This window comes from Lonchura striata, chromosome 20 (genome assembly GCF_046129695.1).
Source record: "Lonchura striata isolate bLonStr1 chromosome 20, bLonStr1.mat, whole genome shotgun sequence".
Lineage (NCBI taxonomy): Eukaryota > Metazoa > Chordata > Aves > Passeriformes > Estrildidae > Lonchura > Lonchura striata.
The window spans coordinates 7,778,993-7,803,146 of record NC_134622.1 but is presented as its reverse complement, the minus strand read 5'-3'; the positions used below and the strand labels follow the sequence as shown (position 1 = coordinate 7,803,146).

General features: G+C 55.8%; 2 protein-coding genes across 8 annotated transcripts in view; both read left to right on the top strand.

Annotated features, from left to right (window-relative positions):
* Positions 1 to 13,066, top strand: part of SSH2 (slingshot protein phosphatase 2) — an 87,495-nt gene extending 74,429 nt beyond the window's left edge. For all 3 annotated transcript variants that reach the window (XM_031506470.2, XM_031506469.2, XM_021551047.3), the window contains 5 exons: positions 1,559 to 1,605; positions 2,969 to 3,115; positions 3,698 to 3,898; positions 7,892 to 8,735; positions 9,988 to 13,066. In XM_031506470.2, coding sequence (XP_031362330.2) covers positions 1,559 to 1,605; positions 2,969 to 3,115; positions 3,698 to 3,898; positions 7,892 to 8,735; positions 9,988 to 11,958 — 3,210 coding nt within the window. In that variant the 3' untranslated portion in view covers positions 11,959 to 13,066. The remainder of the gene's footprint in view (positions 1 to 1,558; positions 1,606 to 2,968; positions 3,116 to 3,697; positions 3,899 to 7,891; positions 8,736 to 9,987) is intronic.
* A 4,577-nt stretch (positions 13,067 to 17,643) lies between these two features.
* CORO6 (coronin 6) lies at positions 17,644 to 23,823 on the top strand. Of its 5 annotated transcripts, none has more exons than XM_077787529.1 (12): positions 17,644 to 17,723; positions 19,538 to 19,852; positions 20,470 to 20,592; positions 21,021 to 21,150; positions 21,232 to 21,413; positions 21,533 to 21,652; positions 21,861 to 21,980; positions 22,365 to 22,469; positions 22,557 to 22,702; positions 22,781 to 22,838; positions 22,922 to 23,152; positions 23,263 to 23,823. In XM_077787529.1, exons 2-12 carry the CDS (start codon positions 19,655 to 19,657, stop codon positions 23,380 to 23,382), a joined length of 1,533 nt encoding a protein of 510 aa, XP_077643655.1. In that variant the 5' UTR covers positions 17,644 to 17,723; positions 19,538 to 19,654; the 3' UTR covers positions 23,383 to 23,823. The 5 variants fall into 5 exon arrangements, with proteins under 5 accessions (XP_077643655.1, XP_077643652.1, XP_077643656.1 ...); XM_077787526.1 differs by having other exon boundaries at positions 23,260 to 23,823; XM_077787528.1 differs by having other exon boundaries at positions 17,645 to 17,723; positions 19,653 to 19,852; positions 23,260 to 23,823.
* The last annotated feature ends 331 nt before the right edge of the window (positions 23,824 to 24,154 follow it).

The window sequence follows — 24,154 nt, the reverse complement described above, 5'->3', positions numbered from 1 at the left end:
TGGGGCCTGTCTTAATTACTGCAGCTCCTTCTGGTGAGTCAGCGCTCCGCTGGATTTCCCAGCCCCGGAGCCACGGACACAGGTTTGGTTGGGCTGTCTAGCCTGTGAGGTTGGCTCAGCTTTAAACAAAGCTGTTCCTCTTGGACCAGCTGGTCTTTTCCAAATGGAGAGGGCCTCTCCCAGTCTCCAGCTCAGAAGGGATGGTCCCTGTTAATGTGAGCACTCCCAGGATATCATGTTGGGGTAGAGCCAGGAAACTTGGAAGTACCTACGATGTAATGGATTTTTTTTTTTTGTAGACTATATGTTTTAAGCAGAGAGAGGGACCTGTTACAGGCTTACAGTGATGGCCAAAAGCTGTTAGAGGCAGCTGGATGCACTGCAGGGCTTGGAGTCTTGGCTCTGAGTGCATTTAATGGGGAGAAAACCTTTCAAACAAGGCTTGCAGGCAGCACTAAGAAGAGCTGTGGTTAATGTGTGGAATAAAAGTGTTTGCAGAGCAGCTGCTGTGGTGAGGAGCAGTGCTGCTGGGGTTGAGCACCAGAGGAGCACATGTGCTGCAAGGCAGGGTTTGTGTGGTGAGGGCTCAAAGGGGCAAGGAGCTGTTTCCTTCCAGGTGGAGGCAAGAGCCCTGTGGGATCCCCATTTAAGGAGTGTAAAAGAACTAAGCAGGAAATAAGAGAACTGATGATGTTGGTAATTGTGGATCAAAGGACAGGAGAAAAGGATTTCACCCCTGCAGCATTGTTCTCCCTACCTGTGGGAACTGATGGTTCCCAGGCCTGAATTTAATTGTTCTTCCTTGACTGAAAGAGACAGCATTAAACTGAGTCTGGACCTTGGTAAATGTAATCAATCATCTTCATCTGGATCATCTTTCCATTTGGGAACCATTTTAGTGCAGGGAAGCAGACAGTTTGTACACCTTAAATTTTGAAGGAAGCCTTTGAGTAGTTTTGTCCTCAGTCAGGTTTGTGTTTGAGCAGGAAGCAAGCAGCTTGGAGGCCCTGTGTGTGCTGCAGAGGAAAGGGTTGGTTACCTAGCTGGGGTTGGTTAAGTGTCTTCATTTCTCTGCTCACACAGGCTTTGAACATGGGGAGAAGAGGTGTAACCTAAGTGAGCTTAGGTGTTGCTGCCTTTGATGTTTGAGATGGGTGTTTCATGTATAAACAGCATCTGGATGGTTCTTAAATGCAGGCAGATTCTCCTCTGTGGGGCAGAACTGGCAGCAGCCTCCAGGGAAAGGGTGGAGTGGTCCTGTCTTGCTGAGGTTGGTTTGTCAGCAGTTTGCAGGAAGTGACAACACACAGTGCTGGGCTCTTGTTGGCAGAGCTGCTTCTTGTTTCAGAAGGGACCTGGTTAATGGGGTGAGAGAAGGTGCTGAGCATCACTCATGGTTACCCCTTGTGTACCCCTGTGCTCAAAGGACACCCAGCTCTCCAACCCTTGGCTGGTCAGCTTCCTCCTCTGGTTCAGTGGTGACTATCCTTCCCTCCAGCAGTTGCCTGGCCATGCCTTCCTTCAGCCTGATGTGTCCCTTTGCATGTTTTCCCTGCAGGGCTCAGAATGGAATGCCTCCAATTTGGAAGATTTGCAGAACAGAGGGTGAGTAGCTTCAGGCCATCAGCTTAAAAGCAAAAGCCTGGCCACACTTTTCTGTGCAACAAACTATTCCATACCTGCTGTGTTACCTGAATCTTATTTAAGGGATTGCAAATCCAAACAAACTCTTGCTTCCTCCAAACTCCTTGTCCCACAAACAGGCACCTTAAAGTAAAACAATCTTACCCTGACCTTGACTAATCTCCCCAAGGCAAACAAAGGAAGGCAGCAAGCTCATAGCTATAAGTAGTAAAAAGCTGCAATTACTGAACTGGATGCTGCATAGTTGGCTCTGTGCCCTCAGCCCCAGCCCATAGTTCTGGACTGATTACAGAGGCACTTCAGACCTCCAGGCTGTGCAGGAAGGAAAATGTGGAGAAGAGCATTTGTTCCTCTGAGTGGGGCCCAGTAGGAAATAAAATCCTGTAGGAGCACCACTGATGAGTTCCTCTGTTTCCTGCCCTTTCTACTTTTCAGGTTTAGATTGTCCTTTCTCTAGACCAGGTGGTTATAAGCACCAAGATTGTGCAATTAAATAATTATTCATAGGTTTGGCTTATTTTTGCCAAATCAGTGGAAAAAACTAATCATGCTGGTGAACTGATAGTGTAATTCTGTACCTCAGAAATTCAGCCTGGCAAAATTGACTCTTCCTGGTGAGCTCAGGGTCTGCTGTGATTTCTTGAGTCCGACAGGTCCTACTTGATTGGCAGTTATCTCACACCTGCTTGGAAAAAGGGATGTCACTCTCTTGCAGCTCCCTTGTTCTGCCTGATATCCCAGCATGAGTGCATTTCATAAGCATCTTGCAAGTAACCCTCAGGGCTAAAAATACTGAGTGCTGTGTACATAAATACCACACCCTTTCTCTAGCCATTTCCTTTCCAGAAAATTTAGGGATAAGAAATAAATCCTCCCCAGTGGCTCATTGTCTGTTACATCTCTCTGTAGTTGTTTTATGTGTTTGTTTAGCTCTGGTGTTACTGGGAGGCTTAGTCTTCCATCTTTTGTGGTTTTGGTGCAGCAGGAGGAGAGATTCACAAAGGGGCTTGGAGAAGGTGTGCAAACACTAATTGCAGGAGCTCTTGTGGCACAAGAGTTGCTGACATGTAGAGGTGGTGGGCAGTGTGGCCTGACATTGTGCAGAGGAAGTTTCTATCCATAGATCTCTGGTATCAGGCTCTGAACTGCCCAGCAAATCCTATTGTCTGTGTTAGCTGCTGCTCCCTTGCATTAATTCCTGGTTTCCCAGGAATTTTGTTCAAGAGTGCATTTCCAAATGCCCTTGGCAAAGCAAGGCAAGGCTGCAGTGTAGCAGTGGGACATCTCTTTGAACTGGCTGTTTCTCTGTGCTGTTCCCATGCAGGGTACGGTACATTTTGAATGTGACTCGAGAAATAGATAATTTCTTCCCTGGGCTCTTTGAATACCACAATATCCGTGTTTATGATGAAGAAGCTACAGATCTTCTGGCATACTGGAATGATACCTACAAATTCATCTCCAAGGCAAAGTAAGTCTTTTCAGAAAACACACACATTTAGAAGACAAATACTAAGCATTTTGTTTTCCTGCTGATTTTCTTAACTGCTTTTCCTCCTTGCCTACCTAGCATCACAGCATTTTCATGTTGTGGTTTGCAGCAGAAGAGCATCTCTGTGCTAGAGGCTGCCCTGAACTGCTTAATATCTTTCTGGGATGTGTTTCGAAATTGTGACGCCACATTTGTGGTACAGGTTCTCTTTTCACTTGGAATATGGCTGGATGCCAGTGGGCCATTTGGGCTGAGCTCAAGGGTGCCACATTAGTCTGCAGAGGTTTTCCTGTATCTCTGTGTTACTCCACTTTGCAATAACAGCTTCAGAAGAGCTGTTGTAACAAAATATCTTAGGAATATTAGTAAGACCCTGTTCTTTAGTTTCTTTGTGTGTCTTGTTCAGTTTGTAAATTGCATTATTAGATCACATCCCAGACTCCAGCTGTGGCCACAGTGTTGAAAATATGTTTGATAATTCTCTGGTAAAGAAGTTGTTTTCTTAAGCTTGTCAGACGTTTTCTGTTTAGTGATCCTCTTTTATTCTTTCTCCCACTTCAGGAAAAATGGTTCTAAGTGCCTGGTGCACTGCAAGATGGGCGTGAGCCGCTCAGCATCCACGGTGATTGCCTATGCCATGAAGGAATATGGCTGGAACCTGGACAGGGCTTACGACTACGTGAAGGAACGGCGCACGGTCACCAAGCCCAACCCCAGCTTCATGCGGCAGCTGGAGGAGTACCAGGGGATCCTGCTGGCCAGGTGAGTGGGAGAATTGATCCTGATTATCTGTGTCGAGGTGTAACACTTCAGTGGTTGACTCCATTCTTTCAGTCAGAGCTTGTCTCTGTGTTGCACTGAGCTTGCACTGTGTTGTGCAGGCTCGGGTTCTTAGGAAAGGTAGCGCTCTGTTTTCAGGGTTAACTCAGCCTGGGAAAATGGGTGTAACCAGGAGCTGTCAGGGAGCTGTTTCACTTCTAGGATGTTTGGTTTTTGGAAAGTAGCATCCCATGAAGTGTTATCTGAGTGCAGCATTCAGAGCTCTGCAGGCTCCAGCAGAGATAAATGATGTCCCTGTAGCTTGTAACATCACTTGGCAGGGAACTCGCTTTGTCTCCTCACAGTTCCCTGTTGAACATGCCCCTCCTCAGCAGCTGGTCTGGTTTTATTTAGATCCCTTTGGTAAGTGTTGGTGTGAGGGGAGGGGACAGGATGTTCTGTGCATTGCAACAGTGGTGTTTATTCCTGCCTGGAGTCCTGAGGCTGGTCTGGAGCTGGGCCTGGGTATGGGCAAGTGTGTTGTAATCCCAAGCCAATCACCTCACTAGCAAAAAGACATGTTTCTAGTCTGTGTTAAGCAATGTCTTCACGTGATCAGCAGGAAGGAGGTAGTGATACTCTGTTTTGCCAGGTTATGGTATTTTGTTTGGAATCCTGGTGTGCTTTGCCTGGGAGCAGATCTGCAGCAAACAGAGTTACCCAATCTGAGCCTCCTGCCACAGGAGGTGGATCTTAGCAGGTTTGGACCAAAGTAAATAGTAAATTTCAAAGCTTTTTGGTGCAATTGGGAGATGTCTGCTTTTTGTAAAATCATTTAGATTGGAAAACAGCTTTAAGGATGAGTCCAGACATTGTTTTATATACTGTCATTTACAGCAGCTCTGTCACTCATGTACTGCCTTTAGGGCACACTTCTTACCTCTGTGCCCTGCTGGATTCTGTCTCTTCATGTCTGTTCTATCCACTTGCAAAGACCTCCATTCCCTTTCATTGTACTAACTTTTTCTTCCTCCTTTCTTCTCCACCTGTTTCCAGCAGCTTGACTGTATTTGTTGCTGGGCCAGGCCTGAATTCTCATTTTTTACACCAAACCCTTGGTCTGAGCTCCCCTGTCACTGGGGTGTGCTTCCTCTTTCCCTCTCTGCACAAGTAAACAACCTCAGGGCTCCTCCCAACTTATTCCGGGACCAGGTGCACCCACAAGATCTTCATACACCAGCTCTTCCCATCCTTCCTCTCCCTTGAACCCCAAACCCTGCCTGCCATAGTGACCCTTTTTCTTTCTAAAAAGCAGCCAAGTAGTATTGAGTCTCAGGACAGATCACATGGAATAGACAATTTTAAAAAATAGTTCCCTGCTGAACTGAAACCCTTTAAAACAGACACCACACCTGCCTTGGGTGCCTCATGTGACACCAAACATGCAGCTGGCACCAGTTAGTAAAGGTCAGTGCTTAACTCTGGGCCAGAGATGACCTGACCAGTGTACTGTGCATTGAGCAGACTGGGAAATTAGATCACATTGGTGTAGATTGGATGGAGAAAAATAAGTTTTTTAGGTGTGAAAAATGCACCAACAGGTTGGTGAACACCTGTGAGGAGCTCTGGTGTGGGAGCAGCTGGTGTCTCGCATCTTCCAGCCCTGAGCCTGGCAGTTGGTTTGGGTAATCTGCCAGTCTGGTAGCTGGTGACATGCCTGTAAAGCCACCCTGTACAAACATTTTGGTTATGGATTATTTTTCCCTGTCTTTTAGTAATTTATTTTTTGGAGGTATATTTTTCCTGCTGCCACCATTTATAGCATGTGGCCTCCCTTCCACTGAAGCCCTACCCTGCTCGGCAAGTCCCTGCACAATGGCACAAACAGGATTACTTGTGAGGCTTTAAAAAATGCAAGAGCACTGTGTTACATCTGTGTAGGATGAAAATGCCTGCATAAAAGAAGCTTCACTGAAGCAAGGAATGGCCCCTCCATGCTGCAGAAGCTGTCCTTCTTTATCCACTTCCTCTCTCAGCTGCAAACTGCTTTTTTTTCCTCTTTCTTTGTGTTATTTAGCTTTGCCCTCTGGCTTCATTGTTTATTGCTGCAGTATTGCAGGACAGGTAAAAAAAAACAAAAACAAAACAAAAAAAAAAAAGCCCCAACAGATTGACACTCATGTGACTGCTCCAATTTCAGGGGGAAGATATGTGAGGGCAGCCATGTGCTCGCACTATCCAGTTACGGTTTTGTGCTGGGGTTATAGCAACTGGGATATGTTTTCCAGCTGTAAAATGAAAACCCCCTGTCTGCTTTTAGTCACAACAACAAGTGTGTTTTGCTCTTTGGGACTGTCATACTTCCTGGGGTTAGTTAAACTGTCCCCTCCCTCTGTTGATAAACACAGCAAGGCTGAGCCCGGCCTGTTTCTGTTATTAGTTATAGATAAGTTACAGGAAAACAATGTTTGGGATCTCCTGTGCCTTGTGCAGCTTGTGAATCAACAGCATTTTTATACCCAAGCCTGGAGAGCTGGTGAGAGGTGTGGGAGGGCTACTGGTCCAAAGCTGGTGTGGGTACAAGCACCAGGAATGTTGCCCAGAAAGGTCAAGAGGTGACTGTGGGCTCTGGGAAGGGAACCTTCAAAATGAAATGTGCAGCAGAGAGCTGGATTTGGGCACTGAAGTGCCCTCAGAAAACACCAGCAGCTCCCCAGGTTCCATGAGCAGAGATGTCAGATGACATTCCATACAGAGCTCAAGCAAGAACCTGCCTCAGGGACAAGCCTGTTCCTGCTGCCAGTGTCAAACTGCTCCAAAACCCACTGGAGATGGAGCATGTGCAGCCCAGGACCGTGTCTTTGGCCTCTGACCGTGACTCTCCTGTGACAGGACCTGATTCTGCCCTGTGTCACACGAGAAGGTTGTCACTGATTATAGGGTTGGAAAGCTAAATCTGCCATGGATTATTTTCCTTAGCTGTTGGGCACCCACAACTGAACTGGCACATGGTAATTAGCTCAGCACCATCTGTTAATTAACTTAACCATGGCCACTGGATGTATCTGGGAGTGCCTGCTCATGCTAGCAAGGGACTGAAGGGTTTTTGCAAGATCTGCAGCTCCAAGGAGGTTTCTGTGGTTTCTGTGTTCCTCCTAGGGGCAATGGGTGGAAACACATCCCTGTGGCCGTGGCCACTCAGCAAACCCTGGCAGCCTGGGCTAGCTCTGACATTTCATGGCAAGAAGTTGCCTGCAGTGCTGTCTGTAAGCCCAGGTGCATGGGTTGGGGTTTTTGGCAGGTGAAGTTGAGGAAGGTGATGCAATGCCACTGGCAGTTATTTGGCCTTTTGATGGCTCAGACTTTCCTAAAGGGGCTTTCCAGGAGCTGGAGGAGTTCTGAGCTTCCTTCCTGTGGAAGGTGGGTGGTAATGTGGGCTGTGTGTTTACTGTTGAGGAAGTCTTTGTGTGTTTTTGCACACACCCACCTCTACTTATCCCACTCTATCCCTCAGTTACAAGAGCCAGTTATTGATAACTGAAGCTATTTCAGAGAAGGAACCACGAGGGAAATTGGACTTTATTTGGTGTCCACCACCTGGTTGTGTCCAGCACAAGGGGTTTCTCTCTCTTCTGGTCACCACTCACCTGCTAGCAAATGGAAAAGTGCTGGCTGAGAAAGGAGGACCAAATTGTGCAGTCAGTTAAACATTGCATTTGTTGAGTGGATGGATCCAACATTGCTGAGAAATAGGGAGGGGTGTGTGGAGCAGAATGGTGCCATGGAATTTAGCTCCTGGAAAGTGGCTCATTACTGGATGGACTTCTCCAGCAGCAGGTCTGGCCCTGAACTGTTCAGGTGAAGCCGCAGCTGTGGTCAGTGACTCCAGCATTTGGCACGGTTTCTGTTGTAGGTTGTGTCCTCTTACAACAAGCTGGATGTGGCTGTGGGATGTAGAAATTACTCACTGTTTTCCTTTGCTCTCCTTCCCTGCAGCAAACAGCGGCACAACAAACTGTGGCGCTCGCACTCGGACAGCGACCTCTCGGATCACCACGAGCCCATCTGCAAGGCTGGGCTGGAGCTGAACAAAAAAGAGATCACCACCTCAGCTGACCAGATCTCAGAGGCCAAGACTAATGACAACCAGCAACCCATGTCTCCCATCTACTCAGCTGACCTGGACAGGGAGCAGCAGCTCCCAGAAGACACAAACATGATTGAGGACGTGTGTGTGAAGGAGAGAAGGATCCACTTAGAGTTTACTTGTAGAGATTTCCACACTGAGCAGATGGAGGACAAGCTGAACCTGAACAATATCAATGGCTGTACAGCAGGGTGTTGTGTAGACTCTGTCCCCCCTGACAACTGCCGTGCTTCTGAGGCCTTAATGCAGCTCCAGCACCCCTTGGAAATAACGAAGTTTCCTGATCTGACGGTGGACGATCTAGAAAAAGATGCCCTTAAGCCTGATGTGAACGTGCACTTGGTTCCCATGGAAGAATTCACTTCATGCTTAAAAGACTTCCCCCAGTCCCCAAACCAAAATTCCCTAGGTCTCCAACAGAACCCTCAGCCCGAAGTGACAGACCTCAGCACAGACAGGATTGATTTCTTCAGCGCTTTGGAGAAATTCGTGGAGCTCTCCCAGGAGAGCCGGTCACGCACCTGCTCCCATTCCAGGCCAGAGGAGCAAGGCACTGGGAGGAACGGGATCTCCAGGGTGCCCGTGCTGGAAGGGCCACCTGCTGCAGATGGAGGTGCAGATGCTCGAAGGAACAGCCCTGGAAACTCTCCTCAGCCATCTGATGACTCTTCCACAGATGAAGAGCAGCAAAAGGTTAAAATAACTTGCTCAGTTTTTTTAGGAACTGCTACTCAACCCTATCTGTGGGATGTTTTCTGCTGTGGGGTGGCTGTGGATGGGATTTTCTAGCCCTGCTTTTACTGGGCACGGTGTTTGGGGAGGGACTGCTAGATGCTTCTCCCTTCCTTCCCTTTTAGATACTTGCCCTTTACTCCACTTTTTCCTTAAACATCAGTTTGCTGGCATTGGCAAGGCCATGAGCCGACCTTGACCTGACCTGCTGTGCTGTTCTCATGAGAAACTTATTTTTGAGTTTTGCATCAGGAGAGCAGAAAGGTGGGACTTGACCCACTAATATAGCCAGACCCTGTGCCCAGCCAACATCCCAAATCTGCACGGATATTTATCTGACTTGAGGAATCCACTAAAGAACAGGGCAAAACTGGCTCTTTTCCCTGCTTGGGAAGCACCAGCACTGGGGTAGTAAATCAAAGCAGGTGTAGAGCTTCCAGTGCTGGAGGAAGAAATTAACCTGTCCAGGTCTGGAGTGATGGGATAGGGCACGTCATGGCTCACTTCTCCTGGGCAGAGAGATGATCTTGACAAAATTTAGTAACCTCTAAATTTAGGTACCTTTTTCTCATAATTGCTTTTCAGCCTCCAGGACTCTCACAGAGATTGATGATGTCCGGGGCCATCACTTTCTGGGAGCTTCTCTTATTTAAATTCCATCCTGCATTGCTTGAATCTTTTCCATCTCCATGTGAGGCAGTAAGGCTCTTCCAAATATAATAGGCCAGTGCTCTCTCCTGTGATTTGGCGGAGAGTGTCTGTGGGGACTGGGAGTCCCCCTGGTTATTTTCCTCTGGGAAACCAGAGCATTTCAGTGCTTAGTCATTCTTTTTTATGTACTTCTGTCTGTTCAATACATGAGCAGATATTGTCATGTTTTCAGTTCAAAATGGTGCTTTTAGCAGTACTAGGATTCTTTTTATTTGTCAGACTTTCCTTCATTTAGAAAAATGGAAAAGCTACCTTTTCCTTGGAGTTTGTTGCAATTAAGATTATTAGATCTTAGTCTATGTGAAAATTCACCCTGGAGTGTGTTAAATTCAGTCTCAGAGACAGTAAAATACCTATGTTAGTGGTCACTGCTCTTGTGATCTCTCTCCACACATTGCCACATGATTTTTTGTTCCTTTGGGGATGTGCACCGTATTTTCTCTAACCTGCTGCTGTTTGTTCTGTGTCAGCACTTCGTAATTCTCCTGTTTGTGTGTTGCAGGAGGTCCCTGAGCTGCCTGGTGCAGGTCATCTCACGAGATCCCACTCGGAAAATGCCATTTCTGTGAAGGAAATTATCACAGAGATCGAGTCAATCAACCAGGGAACAGGACCTGCCCAGCAGAAAGAGGGTTCAGCCAACCTCAGCCAGACACCAAAGAGGAACACGGTGCATGACCTGCCAGTGGAGGTGATTTGGGCATCAGAAAAGTTAGAACAGAGTGAAGGAGCCTGTGCTGGACACCAGGAGAAGGAGAAGGACCCTCTGCCAACTGAGCAGGAAGAAGCCCCATCTCTGCAGCTGTATTCTGGTAGGTCAGACCTGGAGGAATGCAGCTCTGGTGGGGAGCAGCAGGAGCCTCGTGGCTCCATCAGGCCCGAGCCCAAGTGGTGCCCCGGCTCCGTCCGGCGAGCCACGCTGGAGTTCGAGGAGCGCTTGAGGCAGGAGCAGGAGCACCAGCACACGGCCCCAGCCTGCACTTTACCCACCCGCAAGAACTCCAGGAACGACTCTCCTGCTGCCGAGCTCCTGCCGCGGGGGAAGAGCGAGGAGCCGCCCCTGGAGCTGGCTCCGGAGGGGGACAAGGCGCCGGCTCCGGGCGCTGAGGAGCCGCTGCCGCCTCGCGGGGCACAGCAGCCTGTGGGCAGACACCTGCCTGCACCCCTGGGCCCCCCTGCCCAGGAGTGCCTGCCCGCAGAGCCCAGCCCGGGGCAGGAGGGAGCGGCGCAAGAGCGCAGGACAGTGGTGTCATTTGACGGGACGGAGGAGCCATCCCTGTCCTCCCTCCTCCCAAAGAGAATCGAAATCATCGAATACACCCTCACGGTCAAGCCTGCGGAGCAGCACCCCGATACAAGCTGTGAGCAGGGCGGGCTGGCCACGGCCACCCCGTCTTTAGATGAAAACTTGAACCCCTCGATGTGCTTGGAGAAGGCTCCAGCGGATCCCTCCCCACCGGAGCACGCGGTACGCAAGCAGGCCACCTTCACCATGGGCAGCCCCAGCGGGGAAGGCAGTGGGATGTCTGCTCACCTCGGTGCTGCTTCTCCCTCTGCCCTGGTGACCTGTCCACCTTCAGCCAGCCTCGAGCACTCTCCTTACCCCTCCTGCATCATTCACCTGGAAGGTGTCACCGAGCAGAGCACGGGTACAGACGATGAGCCGGTCACACCGTGTGGCACCGAGGGAGATGCGACTCTGCCGTTCAGGGACAGTCCCAGACCTCTCTGCGGGGGCGGTGCTGGCCTCTCGAGGCAGCTGAGCAGCGAGGACTTCAGCAGGCAGCGTGCTGAAAACATGGACCTTCTGGACATCTCATTCCTGTGTTACAGCCTCCCTCACAGCTCCAGCAGCCTCAGCGTGGAGGAGCGCTCCAGCAGCCCCGGGCCGGTCAAGCAGCGGGCGATGGAAATAGAGGCTCGGATCCGACATGCAGGGCTCACCAGACCCTCCCACATGAAGCGCTCGGCATCCCTGGCCAAACTGGACTGCCTGGACCTCTCCAAGGACGACTTACACGACAGGGAGTCAGCCTCTTCCAATGCCAACCCGGTGCTTCTCACCTGCGTTGCCCTCGGTCGGGGCTTTTGTGGGGGGAGGTTGGAGAGGGACTCGGAGAGCACGTGTGGGAAGCATCGCCTCTCCTCCCCGGAGCCCACTAAGCATTTTGTGGAACAGCTCAGAACAGCCGAGTGCATTGCCCAGAGCATGCCGGTGGAGAGGCCGCTGGCTCAGTACGCCAAAGAGTGCAGCTCCAGCCAGCAGAGTTTGTGTTCCAGCGCAGATCCGACGTGGACTAGCTCCGGGGAGGGCCCTCCGCTGCTCCAGGTGCAGGTCCTGGACTCCTTGTCTCCATCTCAAGCTCTGGCTGTTGCCCCACGGCAGCAGCACGGGAGAACTCACCCTCTGAGGAGGCTCAAAAAGACCAATGACAAAAAGCGGACAACCAATCCCCTCTACAACACGATGTGATCCTGGGCCCTTGGCTGTGATTTCTTACCCAGAACCTGTGGTGTTGCTTTCACACAAGGGGCAGGTGTAATATATGGAACATGCACTTTATTGGTTAATTTTATATATATTGTCATTTTACTGTTCCTGGCGCATGTAGGTGTGGGTTGGTTCTTCTGTGTGTGATTCTGACTGCAGGACTGTTTGGGTTTTTTTTAAGTTTAACTCAGATAACCTCAAATGTTCTTTTTTTTTGTTGTTGTCAGTTTGTTTTAAAAGAACACCTTTATCTTGAGAAAATTGATTGTTGGCTTGCTTTGGCAAGGTGGAGTTTTGCTTACAACCAGATCCTAGTTCCTAACTTGAATTTTCCCCATGCCTTGAAATGGTGCTGGGCAGTTGGTGGGGTGAGAGCCCCTGAAAATGTGAAGGTTGTGCCAAGGTCCCTTTGTTTGGCCTTTCTTTTATTCTGCAAACTGGAACTCCACCATGCTGGCAGATCCCTCACAAAGCTGCTTCAGGACAAACGCCCAGGGCTCAGTTCAGCTGGTGCTTCCCCATAAGGAGCGCTCAGGGGTAAATCTTCCCAATGGACGGGCTCTAATAATCCTGGGCAGCACCAAGACCAGCTCTCCCATCTGCCATGGGGCACACAGAGCTCTCTGCTCTGTCCTGAGGTGGGGCAGAGCTCCTCCAGGAGCTGCTGGGTTCACCTCTACCCCCAGAGCCAGTGTTCTTTTAAAACAAACGCCTCATTAGGGTTTTAACCCTCCCATTACTTGAATACTGCTGTGGGCCTTCCAAGTTCATGGCCATATCATCTGTCCTCTGCCCCAAAGCTGTTCTTGTGCTGCCTGAGTTTCCCTCTCTCTTCTGCCATGCTCACAGATGTTTCTGGTGGCTCCCAAAACTTGAGCTGTTTTTGTTACATGACATACTGCCCTTAATGCATAGCTTTGTCCTCTCTGCTGTCACTCCTGACTTTAGACCCAGAGGGAAAATATTTTCTGGAAGTTTTTTCTTTCTTTTTATTTTTTCTTTTTTTTCCCCTTTTTTTTTTTTTTTTTTGCCTAAATTGTATATATGATATTTATATGATTTTTTTTGTCTTTTCTATGTTTTTTTTTTTTTTTAAAAAAAAGAAGGGCAAGACTGCATTCTGTAAACTGGAAAACAAACCCACTTGACTCAAACTCAGTGCTGTTCTTTGTGATCTGCACAGACATGGGAGTGGATTTGACATTATTAGCTGTCTTCCCTTTCCAAAAGTGAGCCTGGATGCCAAATGTGTCCCTTCTCCTCCAGTCCTGTGTGAACCCCCGTTGTCCCGCTGTGGGAGGGGCACTGTGTGTCTGCCCATCTCCTTCCTGCTGGAAGCTGGGTTCCAGGAGTGCCAGTTGGACATGGAAAGCCTTTGAGATGCTCCGAGCCATTCTGCAGGTTCTTGCTTCCCTGGAGAAACTGTGTGAAGGCTCTGCTCCAAATTTCAGCAAATTGTTTTGTGGTTTCTGAGCAGTTTGGCTAAATCAAAGCTGCTCATTTCTAGCTGTGTGGATCAGCAAGTTGTCCCTGTGCTGTAGGAGCAGAGGGAAAGGCCAAGGGGAGCTCTGGGTCCTGTCCACAGTCCCGTGGCAGCCGTGTCAGAGCTGGTGCTTGGCTGGGGCCCAGACCTGCCCTCTGGGGAGGAGCAAAGCAAAGAGAAGATGCAGAATGGCTCAGGCTGCTGAAGCCTGGCATGGAGAGGATGTGGTGTGGGAGGAGCTGCAGCCAAGCCCGTGCCTAGAAAGCAGCCCTAAAGCTGCAGAGCCTTGCAGGCTCAGATGGAACAAACTCCTCTTGAGCTGGAGAGGAACACACGGCACTGGAGTATTGGGAAGCAGCATCTGCCTGCCCTGGGGAAGGGCTGTGGGGTATCCTCAGCCCACAACTGGTTGGCAAGGTAGTGCCACCTTGCTGCCCTCCTGTAGCCCCCAGGGTCCTCCTGTGCTGCCTTGCAGCCTGGGCAAAGCCTGTGGGTCTGTCTGTGCTCCAGCAGCCACGAGCACTGTCGCTCCCTTTCCTGAGCTCTGGCAGGGGGTTGCTAGCTGTGCTGGAGCACAGCCCTGTCCTGGGTCCAGCAGCACGTCTTCCCAGGCCATTTCAGTCACTAGAAGTCACCCAAGCCCCTGGCCCAGGAGGCCAGATATTTCTTTGGGACACCAAAAGACATGTGGCTTCTCCTAGCCCGCTCCAGCTGGCTCCGGAGCAGGGCAGGCAGTGTGGAAAGGCCAAGTGGCTCATGTCATCTGGAGAAAGGAACAGGTTCAGTCCTTGCCTCCCCCACAGCCTTCATCAGGCCCCACTGCCCACCGATCTGACCCCAAGGACATGCCTGCCTGCCTCTCCACGAGGGGAAGGGACTGGTTGCCAGCAGCCTGCCTTGCATTGGAGGGTGCATGCTTGGCTGGCAGCATGTCCTGGTGACAAGGATCTGCTCAGGAGGGAAAAGCCCTGTGTAGAATTTATTTCTCTTGAGAAGGCAGGAGGAGAACGAAAAGGATCTGATTCTTTGCCCAGCTTGATCTCAGGAGAAATGCCCTCTGGGCAGGGTCTTTGATGCAGACCAGAAATGCTGTTTCCTTCCAATATTCAGCTGCTCTCCGGGTGCTTCAGCTGGGGAGAGCAGCAGAGGGGCAGAGGCCCCTGCAGGGAGGTGCTTTGCTGTCCCTTTGTCCTTGGCTCTGGCCCAGCACAACTGGTTTTTCTCTGAGAAGGCTGTGGGCAGGCAGAGGGACTCAGGAAAGGTGGTTCTCTTGCAGAGTGATGAAGGCCTTGGAGGTCTGGAGGCTCTGAGCAGGATAGCAGGAAGGGGACAGACTGGAGAGGTATGGACCTCCTTTTCCAGTGTCTGGACAATGAAGCCACCAAGCCCCTGGCATCGGAGGTCACTGCTGGGGACAATTGTCCCTCTCAATGCTGGTGGCTTGTGGGAGGCGATGACTCTCTCCTGGTTCCTTAGCCACCCCACAAGAGCTTCTTGTGACCTGCTGAGCACAACAGGGAGCAGCAGCACCTCCAGGGTGCTCAGCAGCTGACAAGCCTCGCGGGTTGAGGGGGTTTGGGAGAAACGTGTTGTTTTAAGGGCATTTTTGTACAAAGCAACTGTTCTTTGGTCTCTGGCGGAGCCTCTCGGAGGACGCTTTATTGTTTACATTGACTCCTATACAACGTCCCAGCCATCGCTGCCCCGTCCCAGCCGTACTGTACCGTGTGAGCCTTGCACAAACGGACTGTGTGTGCGTGAAACTGGTTTTACACTGCGTTCATTGCACTCGGTGGTGTGTGTGTGTGTGTGTGTGTGTGTGTGTGTGTCCGGTCTGCTTGAGAAGTTGTGACCTGTACAAATCTCTCCCCCCTCGGCCCTTTCCTGGGGGGCACAGTCCCAGCGGGTGGCAGGAGGTGACGCCCTTCTGGCTCACTTGGATGTTCAAACTGAGCAGGGATTAGCTCCGTGTCCCTCTTCCAGCAAAGGCCTGGTGGAAGGGATCCCACCCCACCTCCGGCTGCTCCGGGGACCTCCTGGGAGCAGCGAGCTGGGAATCCGTGGCCACAGGGGCACAGCACCTGCCAGAGGCTCCGGGAGCCCCACAGCTCTGGCAGGAGGAAGCCATACCCAGCACAGGGCCCTGCTCCCCGCACGGTGCGTCCTGCCTTAATCGGGTCCTGGCTCCACACAGACACCCCCACTTCTCCCCCAGGGAGTGGGGCAGAGCAGGCGCTGGCCTGGCGCAGGAGGGCTCGGGGCCTGTCCAGCAGTGCTGCCAGAGGTGCTAACAGCCTGCCCACGCTGCAACATCTCTGTTGGCACGAGAGAAGGTGCCAGTGCCTTTTATTTTCCTTTCTGGAGATGTGACGTCCGTGCGCTGGCTGGTAGGGATCATCCAGGGCCGAGCAGCTCGCAGTGGGGTTGCGAATCAGGGAGGGGAGCACTTCTGTCTGCCCCTCCTGGATCTTCCTTGGTGGCTGGGATCGTCCCCTTTTCCCCTAAAGACTTTATGACCGATGTGCTCAGCTGTTTTTAAATGTGAACTTGTGCACTGATGTGCAGATTCAATGTTCTTGTTACCGAATGAATAAAAGTTTTATTTTGGAAGATGACAAAGGTGTGTGGTTTCCTGTTTGGGATCGGGGCTGGGGCTGAGGGAGTGATCTGTGCTGCTCTCAGAACATGGGGTGTCAGTGGGGGTCTGGAAAGCCAGAGTGGGGATGTTCACTCTCGTGAATGGCCCCGTCCTGTCCCAAGTGATGGAGCTGTGCTTCCAAGCAAGAGCTACTTCCAGACCACGCTGCAGTTGCAGGGGAGATTCCAGGGGTGAAGTATTTAAGACTGTCAGGATGCTGCAGGTGCCCTCCTTGCACTGCTGCAGACACAGAAGTTCTGAGGAAGATTGTCCTTACAGCCCTTAAACCCCTTGGATTTAAGCTCCAGGGGGGATGTGAGGTTTTACCTGGGCACTGGACAACTTGTCTCTGGTTTGGGTTTTGCTCTACTGTGGCAAGAAAGGCAGTGCAAGGGTCTCTGTGGTCTTGCTGTGAGCAAAGGATTTGAGGAGAAAGCCAGGGCTCAGCCTCACCATCCATGCAGGAGCTTCCCACCAGGCCAGAACTGGGTGGGCAGCAGGGTGTGGGGCCAGGGCAGCAGGGCTGTCGCTGTGGGTCTGGCAGTGTCTGGGGTGCCCCATCCCTTCCTCCTGCCCCCAGCACCAGCTGGGGAAAGGCTTCCCAGGGCCTTTTCTTCACTTGCTGGGGATGTGTCTTGGAGTTAAGGACACAGAGTGAGCCAAGGCTGTGGTGGGACAGGGAGAGCAAGGGGTGCCTCTGCAGCCCCCTCCCTCCCTGCCACCCCTTTGGCCGGGCAAACAAGGATGTCACCTCTTCCCTGCCTTTTTGCCAGCTGCCCCCTCCTGCCCGCTCAGCCAATGCTCGTCCAGCTCCACATGGTGCCCTTGTAGGGTCCAGGGCTTTGCTGCCTTTCCAGGAACCACCGCTCCCCTCCCTCTGGTCCCTGAGCCCTACAATCCCTTAATCCCCTTGGGCCAGGGCATCCCTGCAGGGCTGGACTTCACTAAATCCCAAATCTGATTTCTGGATGTGCCCGTAACCATCCTGCTGAGCTGGGGCTGAGGTGGGCTTGCAGACCCTTTTTTCCTGGGGGAGGTGGGGACCCGTGGGGTGCCGTGATTGTTGGGGCAGCCCACGGCCACGATCCCTGTGGGGCCGGGGTGGCCCCGGGCTGCGGTGGGACCCACGGCAGGGTCACCGCCCTGTGCAGAAGTGACCCCCGGGGTGATGCCCCGCCCCTTGGTTTCTCCCAGTACTTCAGAAAGGCTCGGGGGGCTTCTCCTGCCTCCCATCTCCCACGCACCGCGCCGGGGGGCTGCGGGCAGCCGTGGGACCCTCCCCGCTCTCAGGGGAGGAGCGGGGGCGGCCGTGCCGGGGCTGCCCCGACCCGCGGGCAGCGCGGGGGGCCGGGCAGGGCGCGGGGCAGGCGGGGCCGGCCGGGCCCCCCCTCCCCTCCCGGTGCCCGGCTCGGCTCAGCTGTTCTCTGCGGCAGCGGCACCGCGCGGGGCCGGGCCGAGCCCAGCCGAGCGGGGCCGGGCGGAGCGGAGCCGAGCGGGGCCGGGCCGGGCCGGGCCGGGGGGAGCGGGCGCGGCGGGGCCGGAGCGGCCGGAGCGGGCGGAGCGGAGCCGAGCGGGGCGCAGCGCGGAGCCGGGCGCGCCCGGGCGCGGAGGAGCCGCGGAGCGCAGGTGGGAGCCGGGCGCGGGGCGGGGGCGGTGGGCAGGCACGGGGGGCCGCGGGCAGCGGGGCTGAGCCCCCCGGGCCCCGGCCCCTCGCCGCCCGCCGGCGGGGATGGCTATATTTGGACAGTGACCTCTGGTCGTTCCCGAGCAGCCGCTGCGGATTCAATTGTGGCAACGTAATGGCACGGCCGGGGAGCGGGGAGCGGGGCTGTCCTGCCCGTATCCTGCCCGTATCCTGCCCGCACCCTGCCCGTATCCCCTGCACCCCACCTGCACCCCACCCCGCTTTGCCAGCATCCCACCCGACCCCGCTTTGCGCCCTGCCTGCACCCCACCCAGCTCTCACGCCTGCACCCCACACCTGCACCCTATTCAGCCCTGCCTGCACCTTGCCAGCACCCCACCTGCTCCTACCGACCCCTCCTGCACCCTACACGTTGCCTGCACCCTGCTCAACTCCACCTGCACCGCATCTGCCCCCCACCTGCACCCCACCCGCTGCCTGCACCCTGCCCAGCCAGCCAGGCCGTCCCTTCCTTCCCCGCATGCTGACACCCCGGACTCTGCTCCCACTGGCAATGGTTGAGGTGCTGGTAGAGCGTCCCCACGGAGCCCACTCGCTCCTCCCCGGGGCTGGGGAGCATGCTTGAGAGCGGGGGGTGACACCAGCAGTGCCGCGGTCCAGCCGCGCTTGGCAGCCAGGCTCTGGGTCCCTTAGCACCCAGCTCCAACCCGTTCACCTAGCCAGAGATGATGCTGAAGTGCCGTGAGGGCTCTGGGGACGCTCAGGGACTGGGCAGATGTGGTTTGGCAGGGCGCTGCAGGTGCCCTAGACAAAATCCACCGGCTGGGACATGGAGGAGCAGACCTGCTCCTGCCTCTGCCCGCGCTGCCTCTGTGGGCTGGGACAGGGGTGCCTGGCCATGGTTTGGTGGCTGGATGTGGCTCCTGACAATGGCTGGTACCCAGAAGAGCACAGGGATTCCCCAGGGTAGCCAGCGGCTCATGGGTGCTGCAGAGCCCCAGCTCCAAGGGTTTTGATGTTCTGGGTGTCTCAGTCTCCCCCTGGGGCAGGTCGCAGGAGCAGCACAGGCTGGGGGATGAGACGGGTGACTGTGGGCATCGTGCCCAGCTGTGGCTGAGGGCTGGGGACCCCACTGAGGCCCCGGGGGGGCTCCTCCACACCCCAGTGTGCCCATGGGGTTGTGTGTCTGTGCCAGGTCCAGCCTTTACCCGGGTGGGCATGCAGAGTGGGTGGCAGGGATCTGTGGCACGGGACAGGGATCCATGGAAGGAGGCGTGAGCCACCAGCAGGCAGCTCTGGAGGCACAGCCCTCCTCCTGGGTGCTGGGTCAAGCCAGGCAGCCTCAGGCCACTGATGCAGGATGGGATGCAAGGGGACAAGCTGTGACCTGGTGCATGGCACCTTTATGTCCACCGGAAAGTCCCCTCCACCCTGCTCCTCTGCTGCAGCAGCTCCTGTGCCAACCCCAGTGCCAGCCACGGGGTATAGCAGAGCTGTGGGGTATGGCACAGCCACAGGACATGGCACAGCTTTGGGACATGGCACAGCTGTGGGGCATGGCACATCTGTGGGACATGGCACAGCTGTGGGGTGTAGCACATCTGTGGGACATGGCACAGCTCTTTGTTACGGCATGGCCATGTCCCTGCCCAGTACCAAGTGGCTCTGGCCACCACTGACAGCCCCCACCACCTGCAGCACCCCCACATCCCTGCACGAGGGCTGCCCCTTCTCCCTGATGTGGGGTCAGGGCAACACCATCTCACATCTCACATCTCATTCCCCACCACCTCAGCGTTCCCAGGCTTCCCGCTGTGCCCAGAATAGGAGAAGTCTCTTGGAGCACGAGGCCTGAGGGGACAGAAACCCCTCCAGGGTGGGGAGGTGGTGGCCTGACCGTGTCCCCCCAGCCATGAGCCGCCGCGTGGTGCGCCAGAGCAAGTTCCGGCACGTGTTCGGGCAGCCGGTGAAGGCAGACCAGATGTACGAGGACATCCGTGTCTCCAAGGTGACATGTGACAGCTCCTTCTGCGCTGTCAACCCCAAGTTTGTGGCCATCATTGTGGAGTCCGGAGGTGGCGGGGCCTTCATTGTCCTGCCCCTTGCCAAGGTGAGTGGGGAGGATGCTGGGGTTTGGTCACGCTGCTGAGATGTGTTGGGGGGAACGTGCTGCTGATGGATTTTGCTTTTGGGGACCTGCTGTGGCCCCAAAGCCCCCCAGTTTTCCCCCAGCATCCCCTCCTCATGTGGGGGTTCAGGGTAGGAAGAACCTGGGGGATCATTGGCATCTGCCAAGGGTGACATCCCTGGGGCAACCAAGATGACTGGAAAACCCCCAGCTGCCTTCTCCCCAGCCCCAATTCCCTGGGGGCACAGCATGCTCAGGGAGCAGCACCCAGTGGAGTGGGGACCTGCCCTGCCAACCCTGGCAGAGAGACTGGGAGAGGGTCCCCAACCCCTCCTTGCCATCAGAGCAGACACAAATCAGCCTCTCACGGGTCACATCATTCCCTCTGTGTCCCTATGAGGCCTTGTGCCAGGTGAACCCCATTTGCCCCATGTGCCTCAGTTTCCCCCTTCAAACCAGGTGCAAACCTCCGGCCACTGCCGGAATCCCCTGCATGTCCCCATTTGTGCCACAACCCACGTGGCGGCCAGGCTGAGCTTTGGGGGGGACCCTGGCGGGGTCTCTCCCAGGGGACTCATCCTGGCGCCTCGCCGTTGCAGACAGGACGGGTGGACAAGAACCACCCGCTGGTCACGGGACACACGGCGCCCGTGCTGGACATCGACTGGTGTCCCCACAACGACAACGTCATCGCCAGCGCCTCGGAGGACACCACCGTCATGGTGAGGGGCTGGACGCCGCGTGGGAGGGGTGGCGGGCGCTGGGGGAGCGGTGCAGAGCATCCCCCCCTCCCCTCGCCGCCTGTGAAGTGTCACTGGCCTATTTTTAGCCCCGGTGCCATGCGTTCGCGCTGGCGGCGGCTGCTCGCTCCATGATGCAGCAGTTTGTGCTAAATTTACCCTCCCTGGCGACTCAGCACGCCGGAACAGCTGGGGGGGGCTGGGGGCTGCACCCCGGCCGTGCCCCCCTCCCTGTGCACCCCGATGCTGGTGATGCACTCCAGGCTGGAGGCGCTGCTGGCATCCCCTCGCCACCCTCCTTGCAGGCTGAGCTGGGATTAATGATGAGGTTAATTGGCTGCCAGGCCCTCATCTGCTTAGTGCTCACACACAGGGTGGTCCCCAACGCCCCGCTCTCCGTCCCCCTCCAGGTGTGGCAGATCCCCGACTATGTCCCCGTGCGCAACATCACGGAGCCCGTGGTGACACTGGAGGGACACTCCAAGCGGGTGAGCATCATCTCCTGGCACCCCACCGCCCGCAACGTCCTGCTCAGCGCAGGTAAGGGGGTCCCGGGTCACCCTCCCCGGGGTCACGGGAGATCCGTGGGGTGACAGCACCTGCCCCCTCGGTCCTCTGCAGGCTGTGACAACCTGGTGATCCTCTGGAACGTGGGGACTGGGGAGATGCTGCTGGCTCTGGACGACATGCACACTGACCTCATCTACAACGTGGGCTGGAACCGCAACGGCAGCCTCCTCGTCACCACCTGCAAGGACAAGAAGGTCCGCGTCATCGACCCCCGCAAGCAGCGGATCATAGCGGTGAGCGCCCCTGCCGTGTCCCCCCGTGCCACCGCGGGGTCCCCCCAGTGCCTGCCTGACCCTACTAACCCCGCACCGCACGTCTCTGTGTTTGGTTTAACCCGCTAACGCCGGCGCAGGAGAAAACCAAACCGCACGACGGCACCCGCCCCATCCGCGCCATCTTCGTGGCCGATGGCAAGATCTTCACCACGGGCTTCAGCAGGATGAGCGAGCGGCAGCTGGGCCTCTGGGACCTGGTACGACGGCGGCTCCGGCCCGGCCAGCGCCGATCCCGCGGATCTCAGCCCAGCCGGGAACGCGCCGGGGCCGGGGATGCGCTCTGGCAGCACGCGCTCAGGGGCATGGTGGAATAGGACTCGGCGGCTGTTCTGGGGGACAGATCCGGACCCCCTCCGTTTTCCCCCCTTCCCGTGCCCCGTGCTGACTGTCTCCCCCTCCCCCCAGGAGAGGTTTGCCCCTCACGAAGGGCTGAGGCCCGTGCGGGCCATCTTCACACGGGAAGGACACATCTTTACCACGGGCTTTACCAGAATGAGCCAGCGGGAGCTGGGCTTGTGGGACCCGGTAACGAGGCCGCATGGAGTGCTGCCCTGGGAACTTGGCCCCCCGGACCCCTTGCTAACCCCCCCCTGCCCCAGGATGCCATGTCTGCTGCATCCCCTTCCCAAAAGATGCCAAGTTCCCAAGTGTGCCGTGCTGTGCTGGGGTGGGGAGGGGGCTGGAGGCTGGGGAAGGGGGGTACAGCCAGGCTGGGGGGTACCCAGCCATGCGGGTAAACAGGAGTGGGGCTGGGGGCATGCCAAGCCGCCTGCCTCAGGGGTTGTGTACCCTGGAGGGGACAAGCCCTGTCCCCCAGTGTGCCGTGGCTAATGTGTGTGACTAACAAGGGTTGGGTGGGGGTTTTGGGGTCACTGCTCACACCCCTCCACCACTGCTCCGGCCCCCCAGAATAACTTTGAGGAGCCCATTGCCCTGCAAGAGATGGACACGAGCAACGGGGTCCTGCTGCCCTTCTACGACGCCGATTCCAGCATCGTCTACCTCTGTGGGAAGGTAAGCCCCTTCCCCGGGGTGCACCCCCCATGCCACCCTGTCCCTGAGGCTGCCAGGGCTGGCTAACGCCTGTCCCCACGCCTGCAGGGTGACAGCAGCATCCGGTATTTCGAGATCACGGACGAGGCGCCCTACGTGCACTACCTGAACACCTACAGCAGCAAGGAGCCCCAGCGGGGCATGGGCTTCATGCCCAAGCGTGGGCTGGATGTCAGCAAGTGTGAGATCGCCAGGTGAGAGCCAAGGGGGCTGGGGGGAGCCAGGGGGATCAGGGGGGCCAGCAGGGCCCTGACTGCCTGTGCCCCACGCAGGTTCTTCAAGCTGCACGAGCGCAAGTGCGAGCCCATCGTCATGACGGTGCCGCGCAAGGTGAGCCTGGGGGGGGTCCCAGGGGAGATGGGGGCCTGGGGGGAGACACCCCAATCTCACCATGGTCTCTCTCCCTCCCGCAGTCAGACCTCTTCCAGGATGACCTCTACCCCGACACGCCAGGCCCCGAGCCGGCCCTGGAGGCAGATGAGTGGCTGTCGGGGAAGGACGCGGAGCCCATCCTCATCTCGCTGCGGGATGGGTACGTCCCCATCAAGAACCGCGAGCTGAAGGTGGTCAAGAAGAACATCCTGGACAGCAAACCCCCGCCAGGCCCCCGACGCAGGCACTCCACCTGCGACTCAGACTTCTCGGTGAGTGTCCGGGCATAGGGATGGGTGGCAGCGGGGCTGTCCCCTGCCCTGGGGTGGCATGGGAGGGGCCAGAGTGGTCGGTGACCCTGTGTTCCCCCTCCCTGCAGCAGCCAGCCTTGGAGGAGGTGCTGGAGGAGATCCGTGCCCTGAAGGAGACGGTCCAAGCGCAGGAGAAGCGCATCTCCGACCTGGAGAACAAACTCTGCCAGTTCACCAACGGCACGGACTAGCGCGGTGGCCACGACCAGGGCAGGGCCAGGACTGCCCCGGCCTGCCGGGGATCAACGCCGAGTCCCCAGCGTGGGCAGGAGCCCGGAGCCGTGTTCTTTCCCCAGAGGAGCCGAGGGGGCAGGGAGGGGTCGGACCCTGACCCCTCCTCCACTGGCATCATTGGCATCCTGCTCGCGGGGTGTCCTGGCACAGGGGCACCCCGCTGCAGCACCGCAGGCTGGGGCTGCCGAGCATCCCAGCATGGAGCCCTGCACGCTGGGCACCAGCAGCCTCCCAGGACAGGGAGCTGCCGGGCCCCCCAGCCAGGATGTGCTTGTGTTCGGTGCTACACCCCCACCCCAGCACCCCCTCACCTCCCCTGCCCCATCGGCCCCTCGGCGGGTGCTCCCAACCGGCTCTTTGCTCCTGGACCCCTTTAATAAAGGGCTCAGCCACCCTTGGCTGCGTGGCAGGTACCGGGGATGAGGGACCAGCGTGCCAGGGGTGCTGCCTGCACCCCTCTGCCAGCACCCCCTGCCTGCAGAGCCCCGGCCCAGGCAGAGGGAGGCCGAGAGAGACAAACATTAAAGAGCATTTATTGGTGTTGGCCGCGGTCGGAGCTGCTCGGGCTCCCCCGGCCCTGGCCCAGATGTTGCTGTGGGGTGCACGGGTGGGTGGAGGGAGGGGCACCAGCTCTGAAAAGTCCCAGGGGAGCGAGCCCAGCCCCCCCCTCACCCCGCAGCCCCCGGCCCCCCGTGTGCAAAGGGGGAGCAGCCGGGGCAGGGGGCTGGG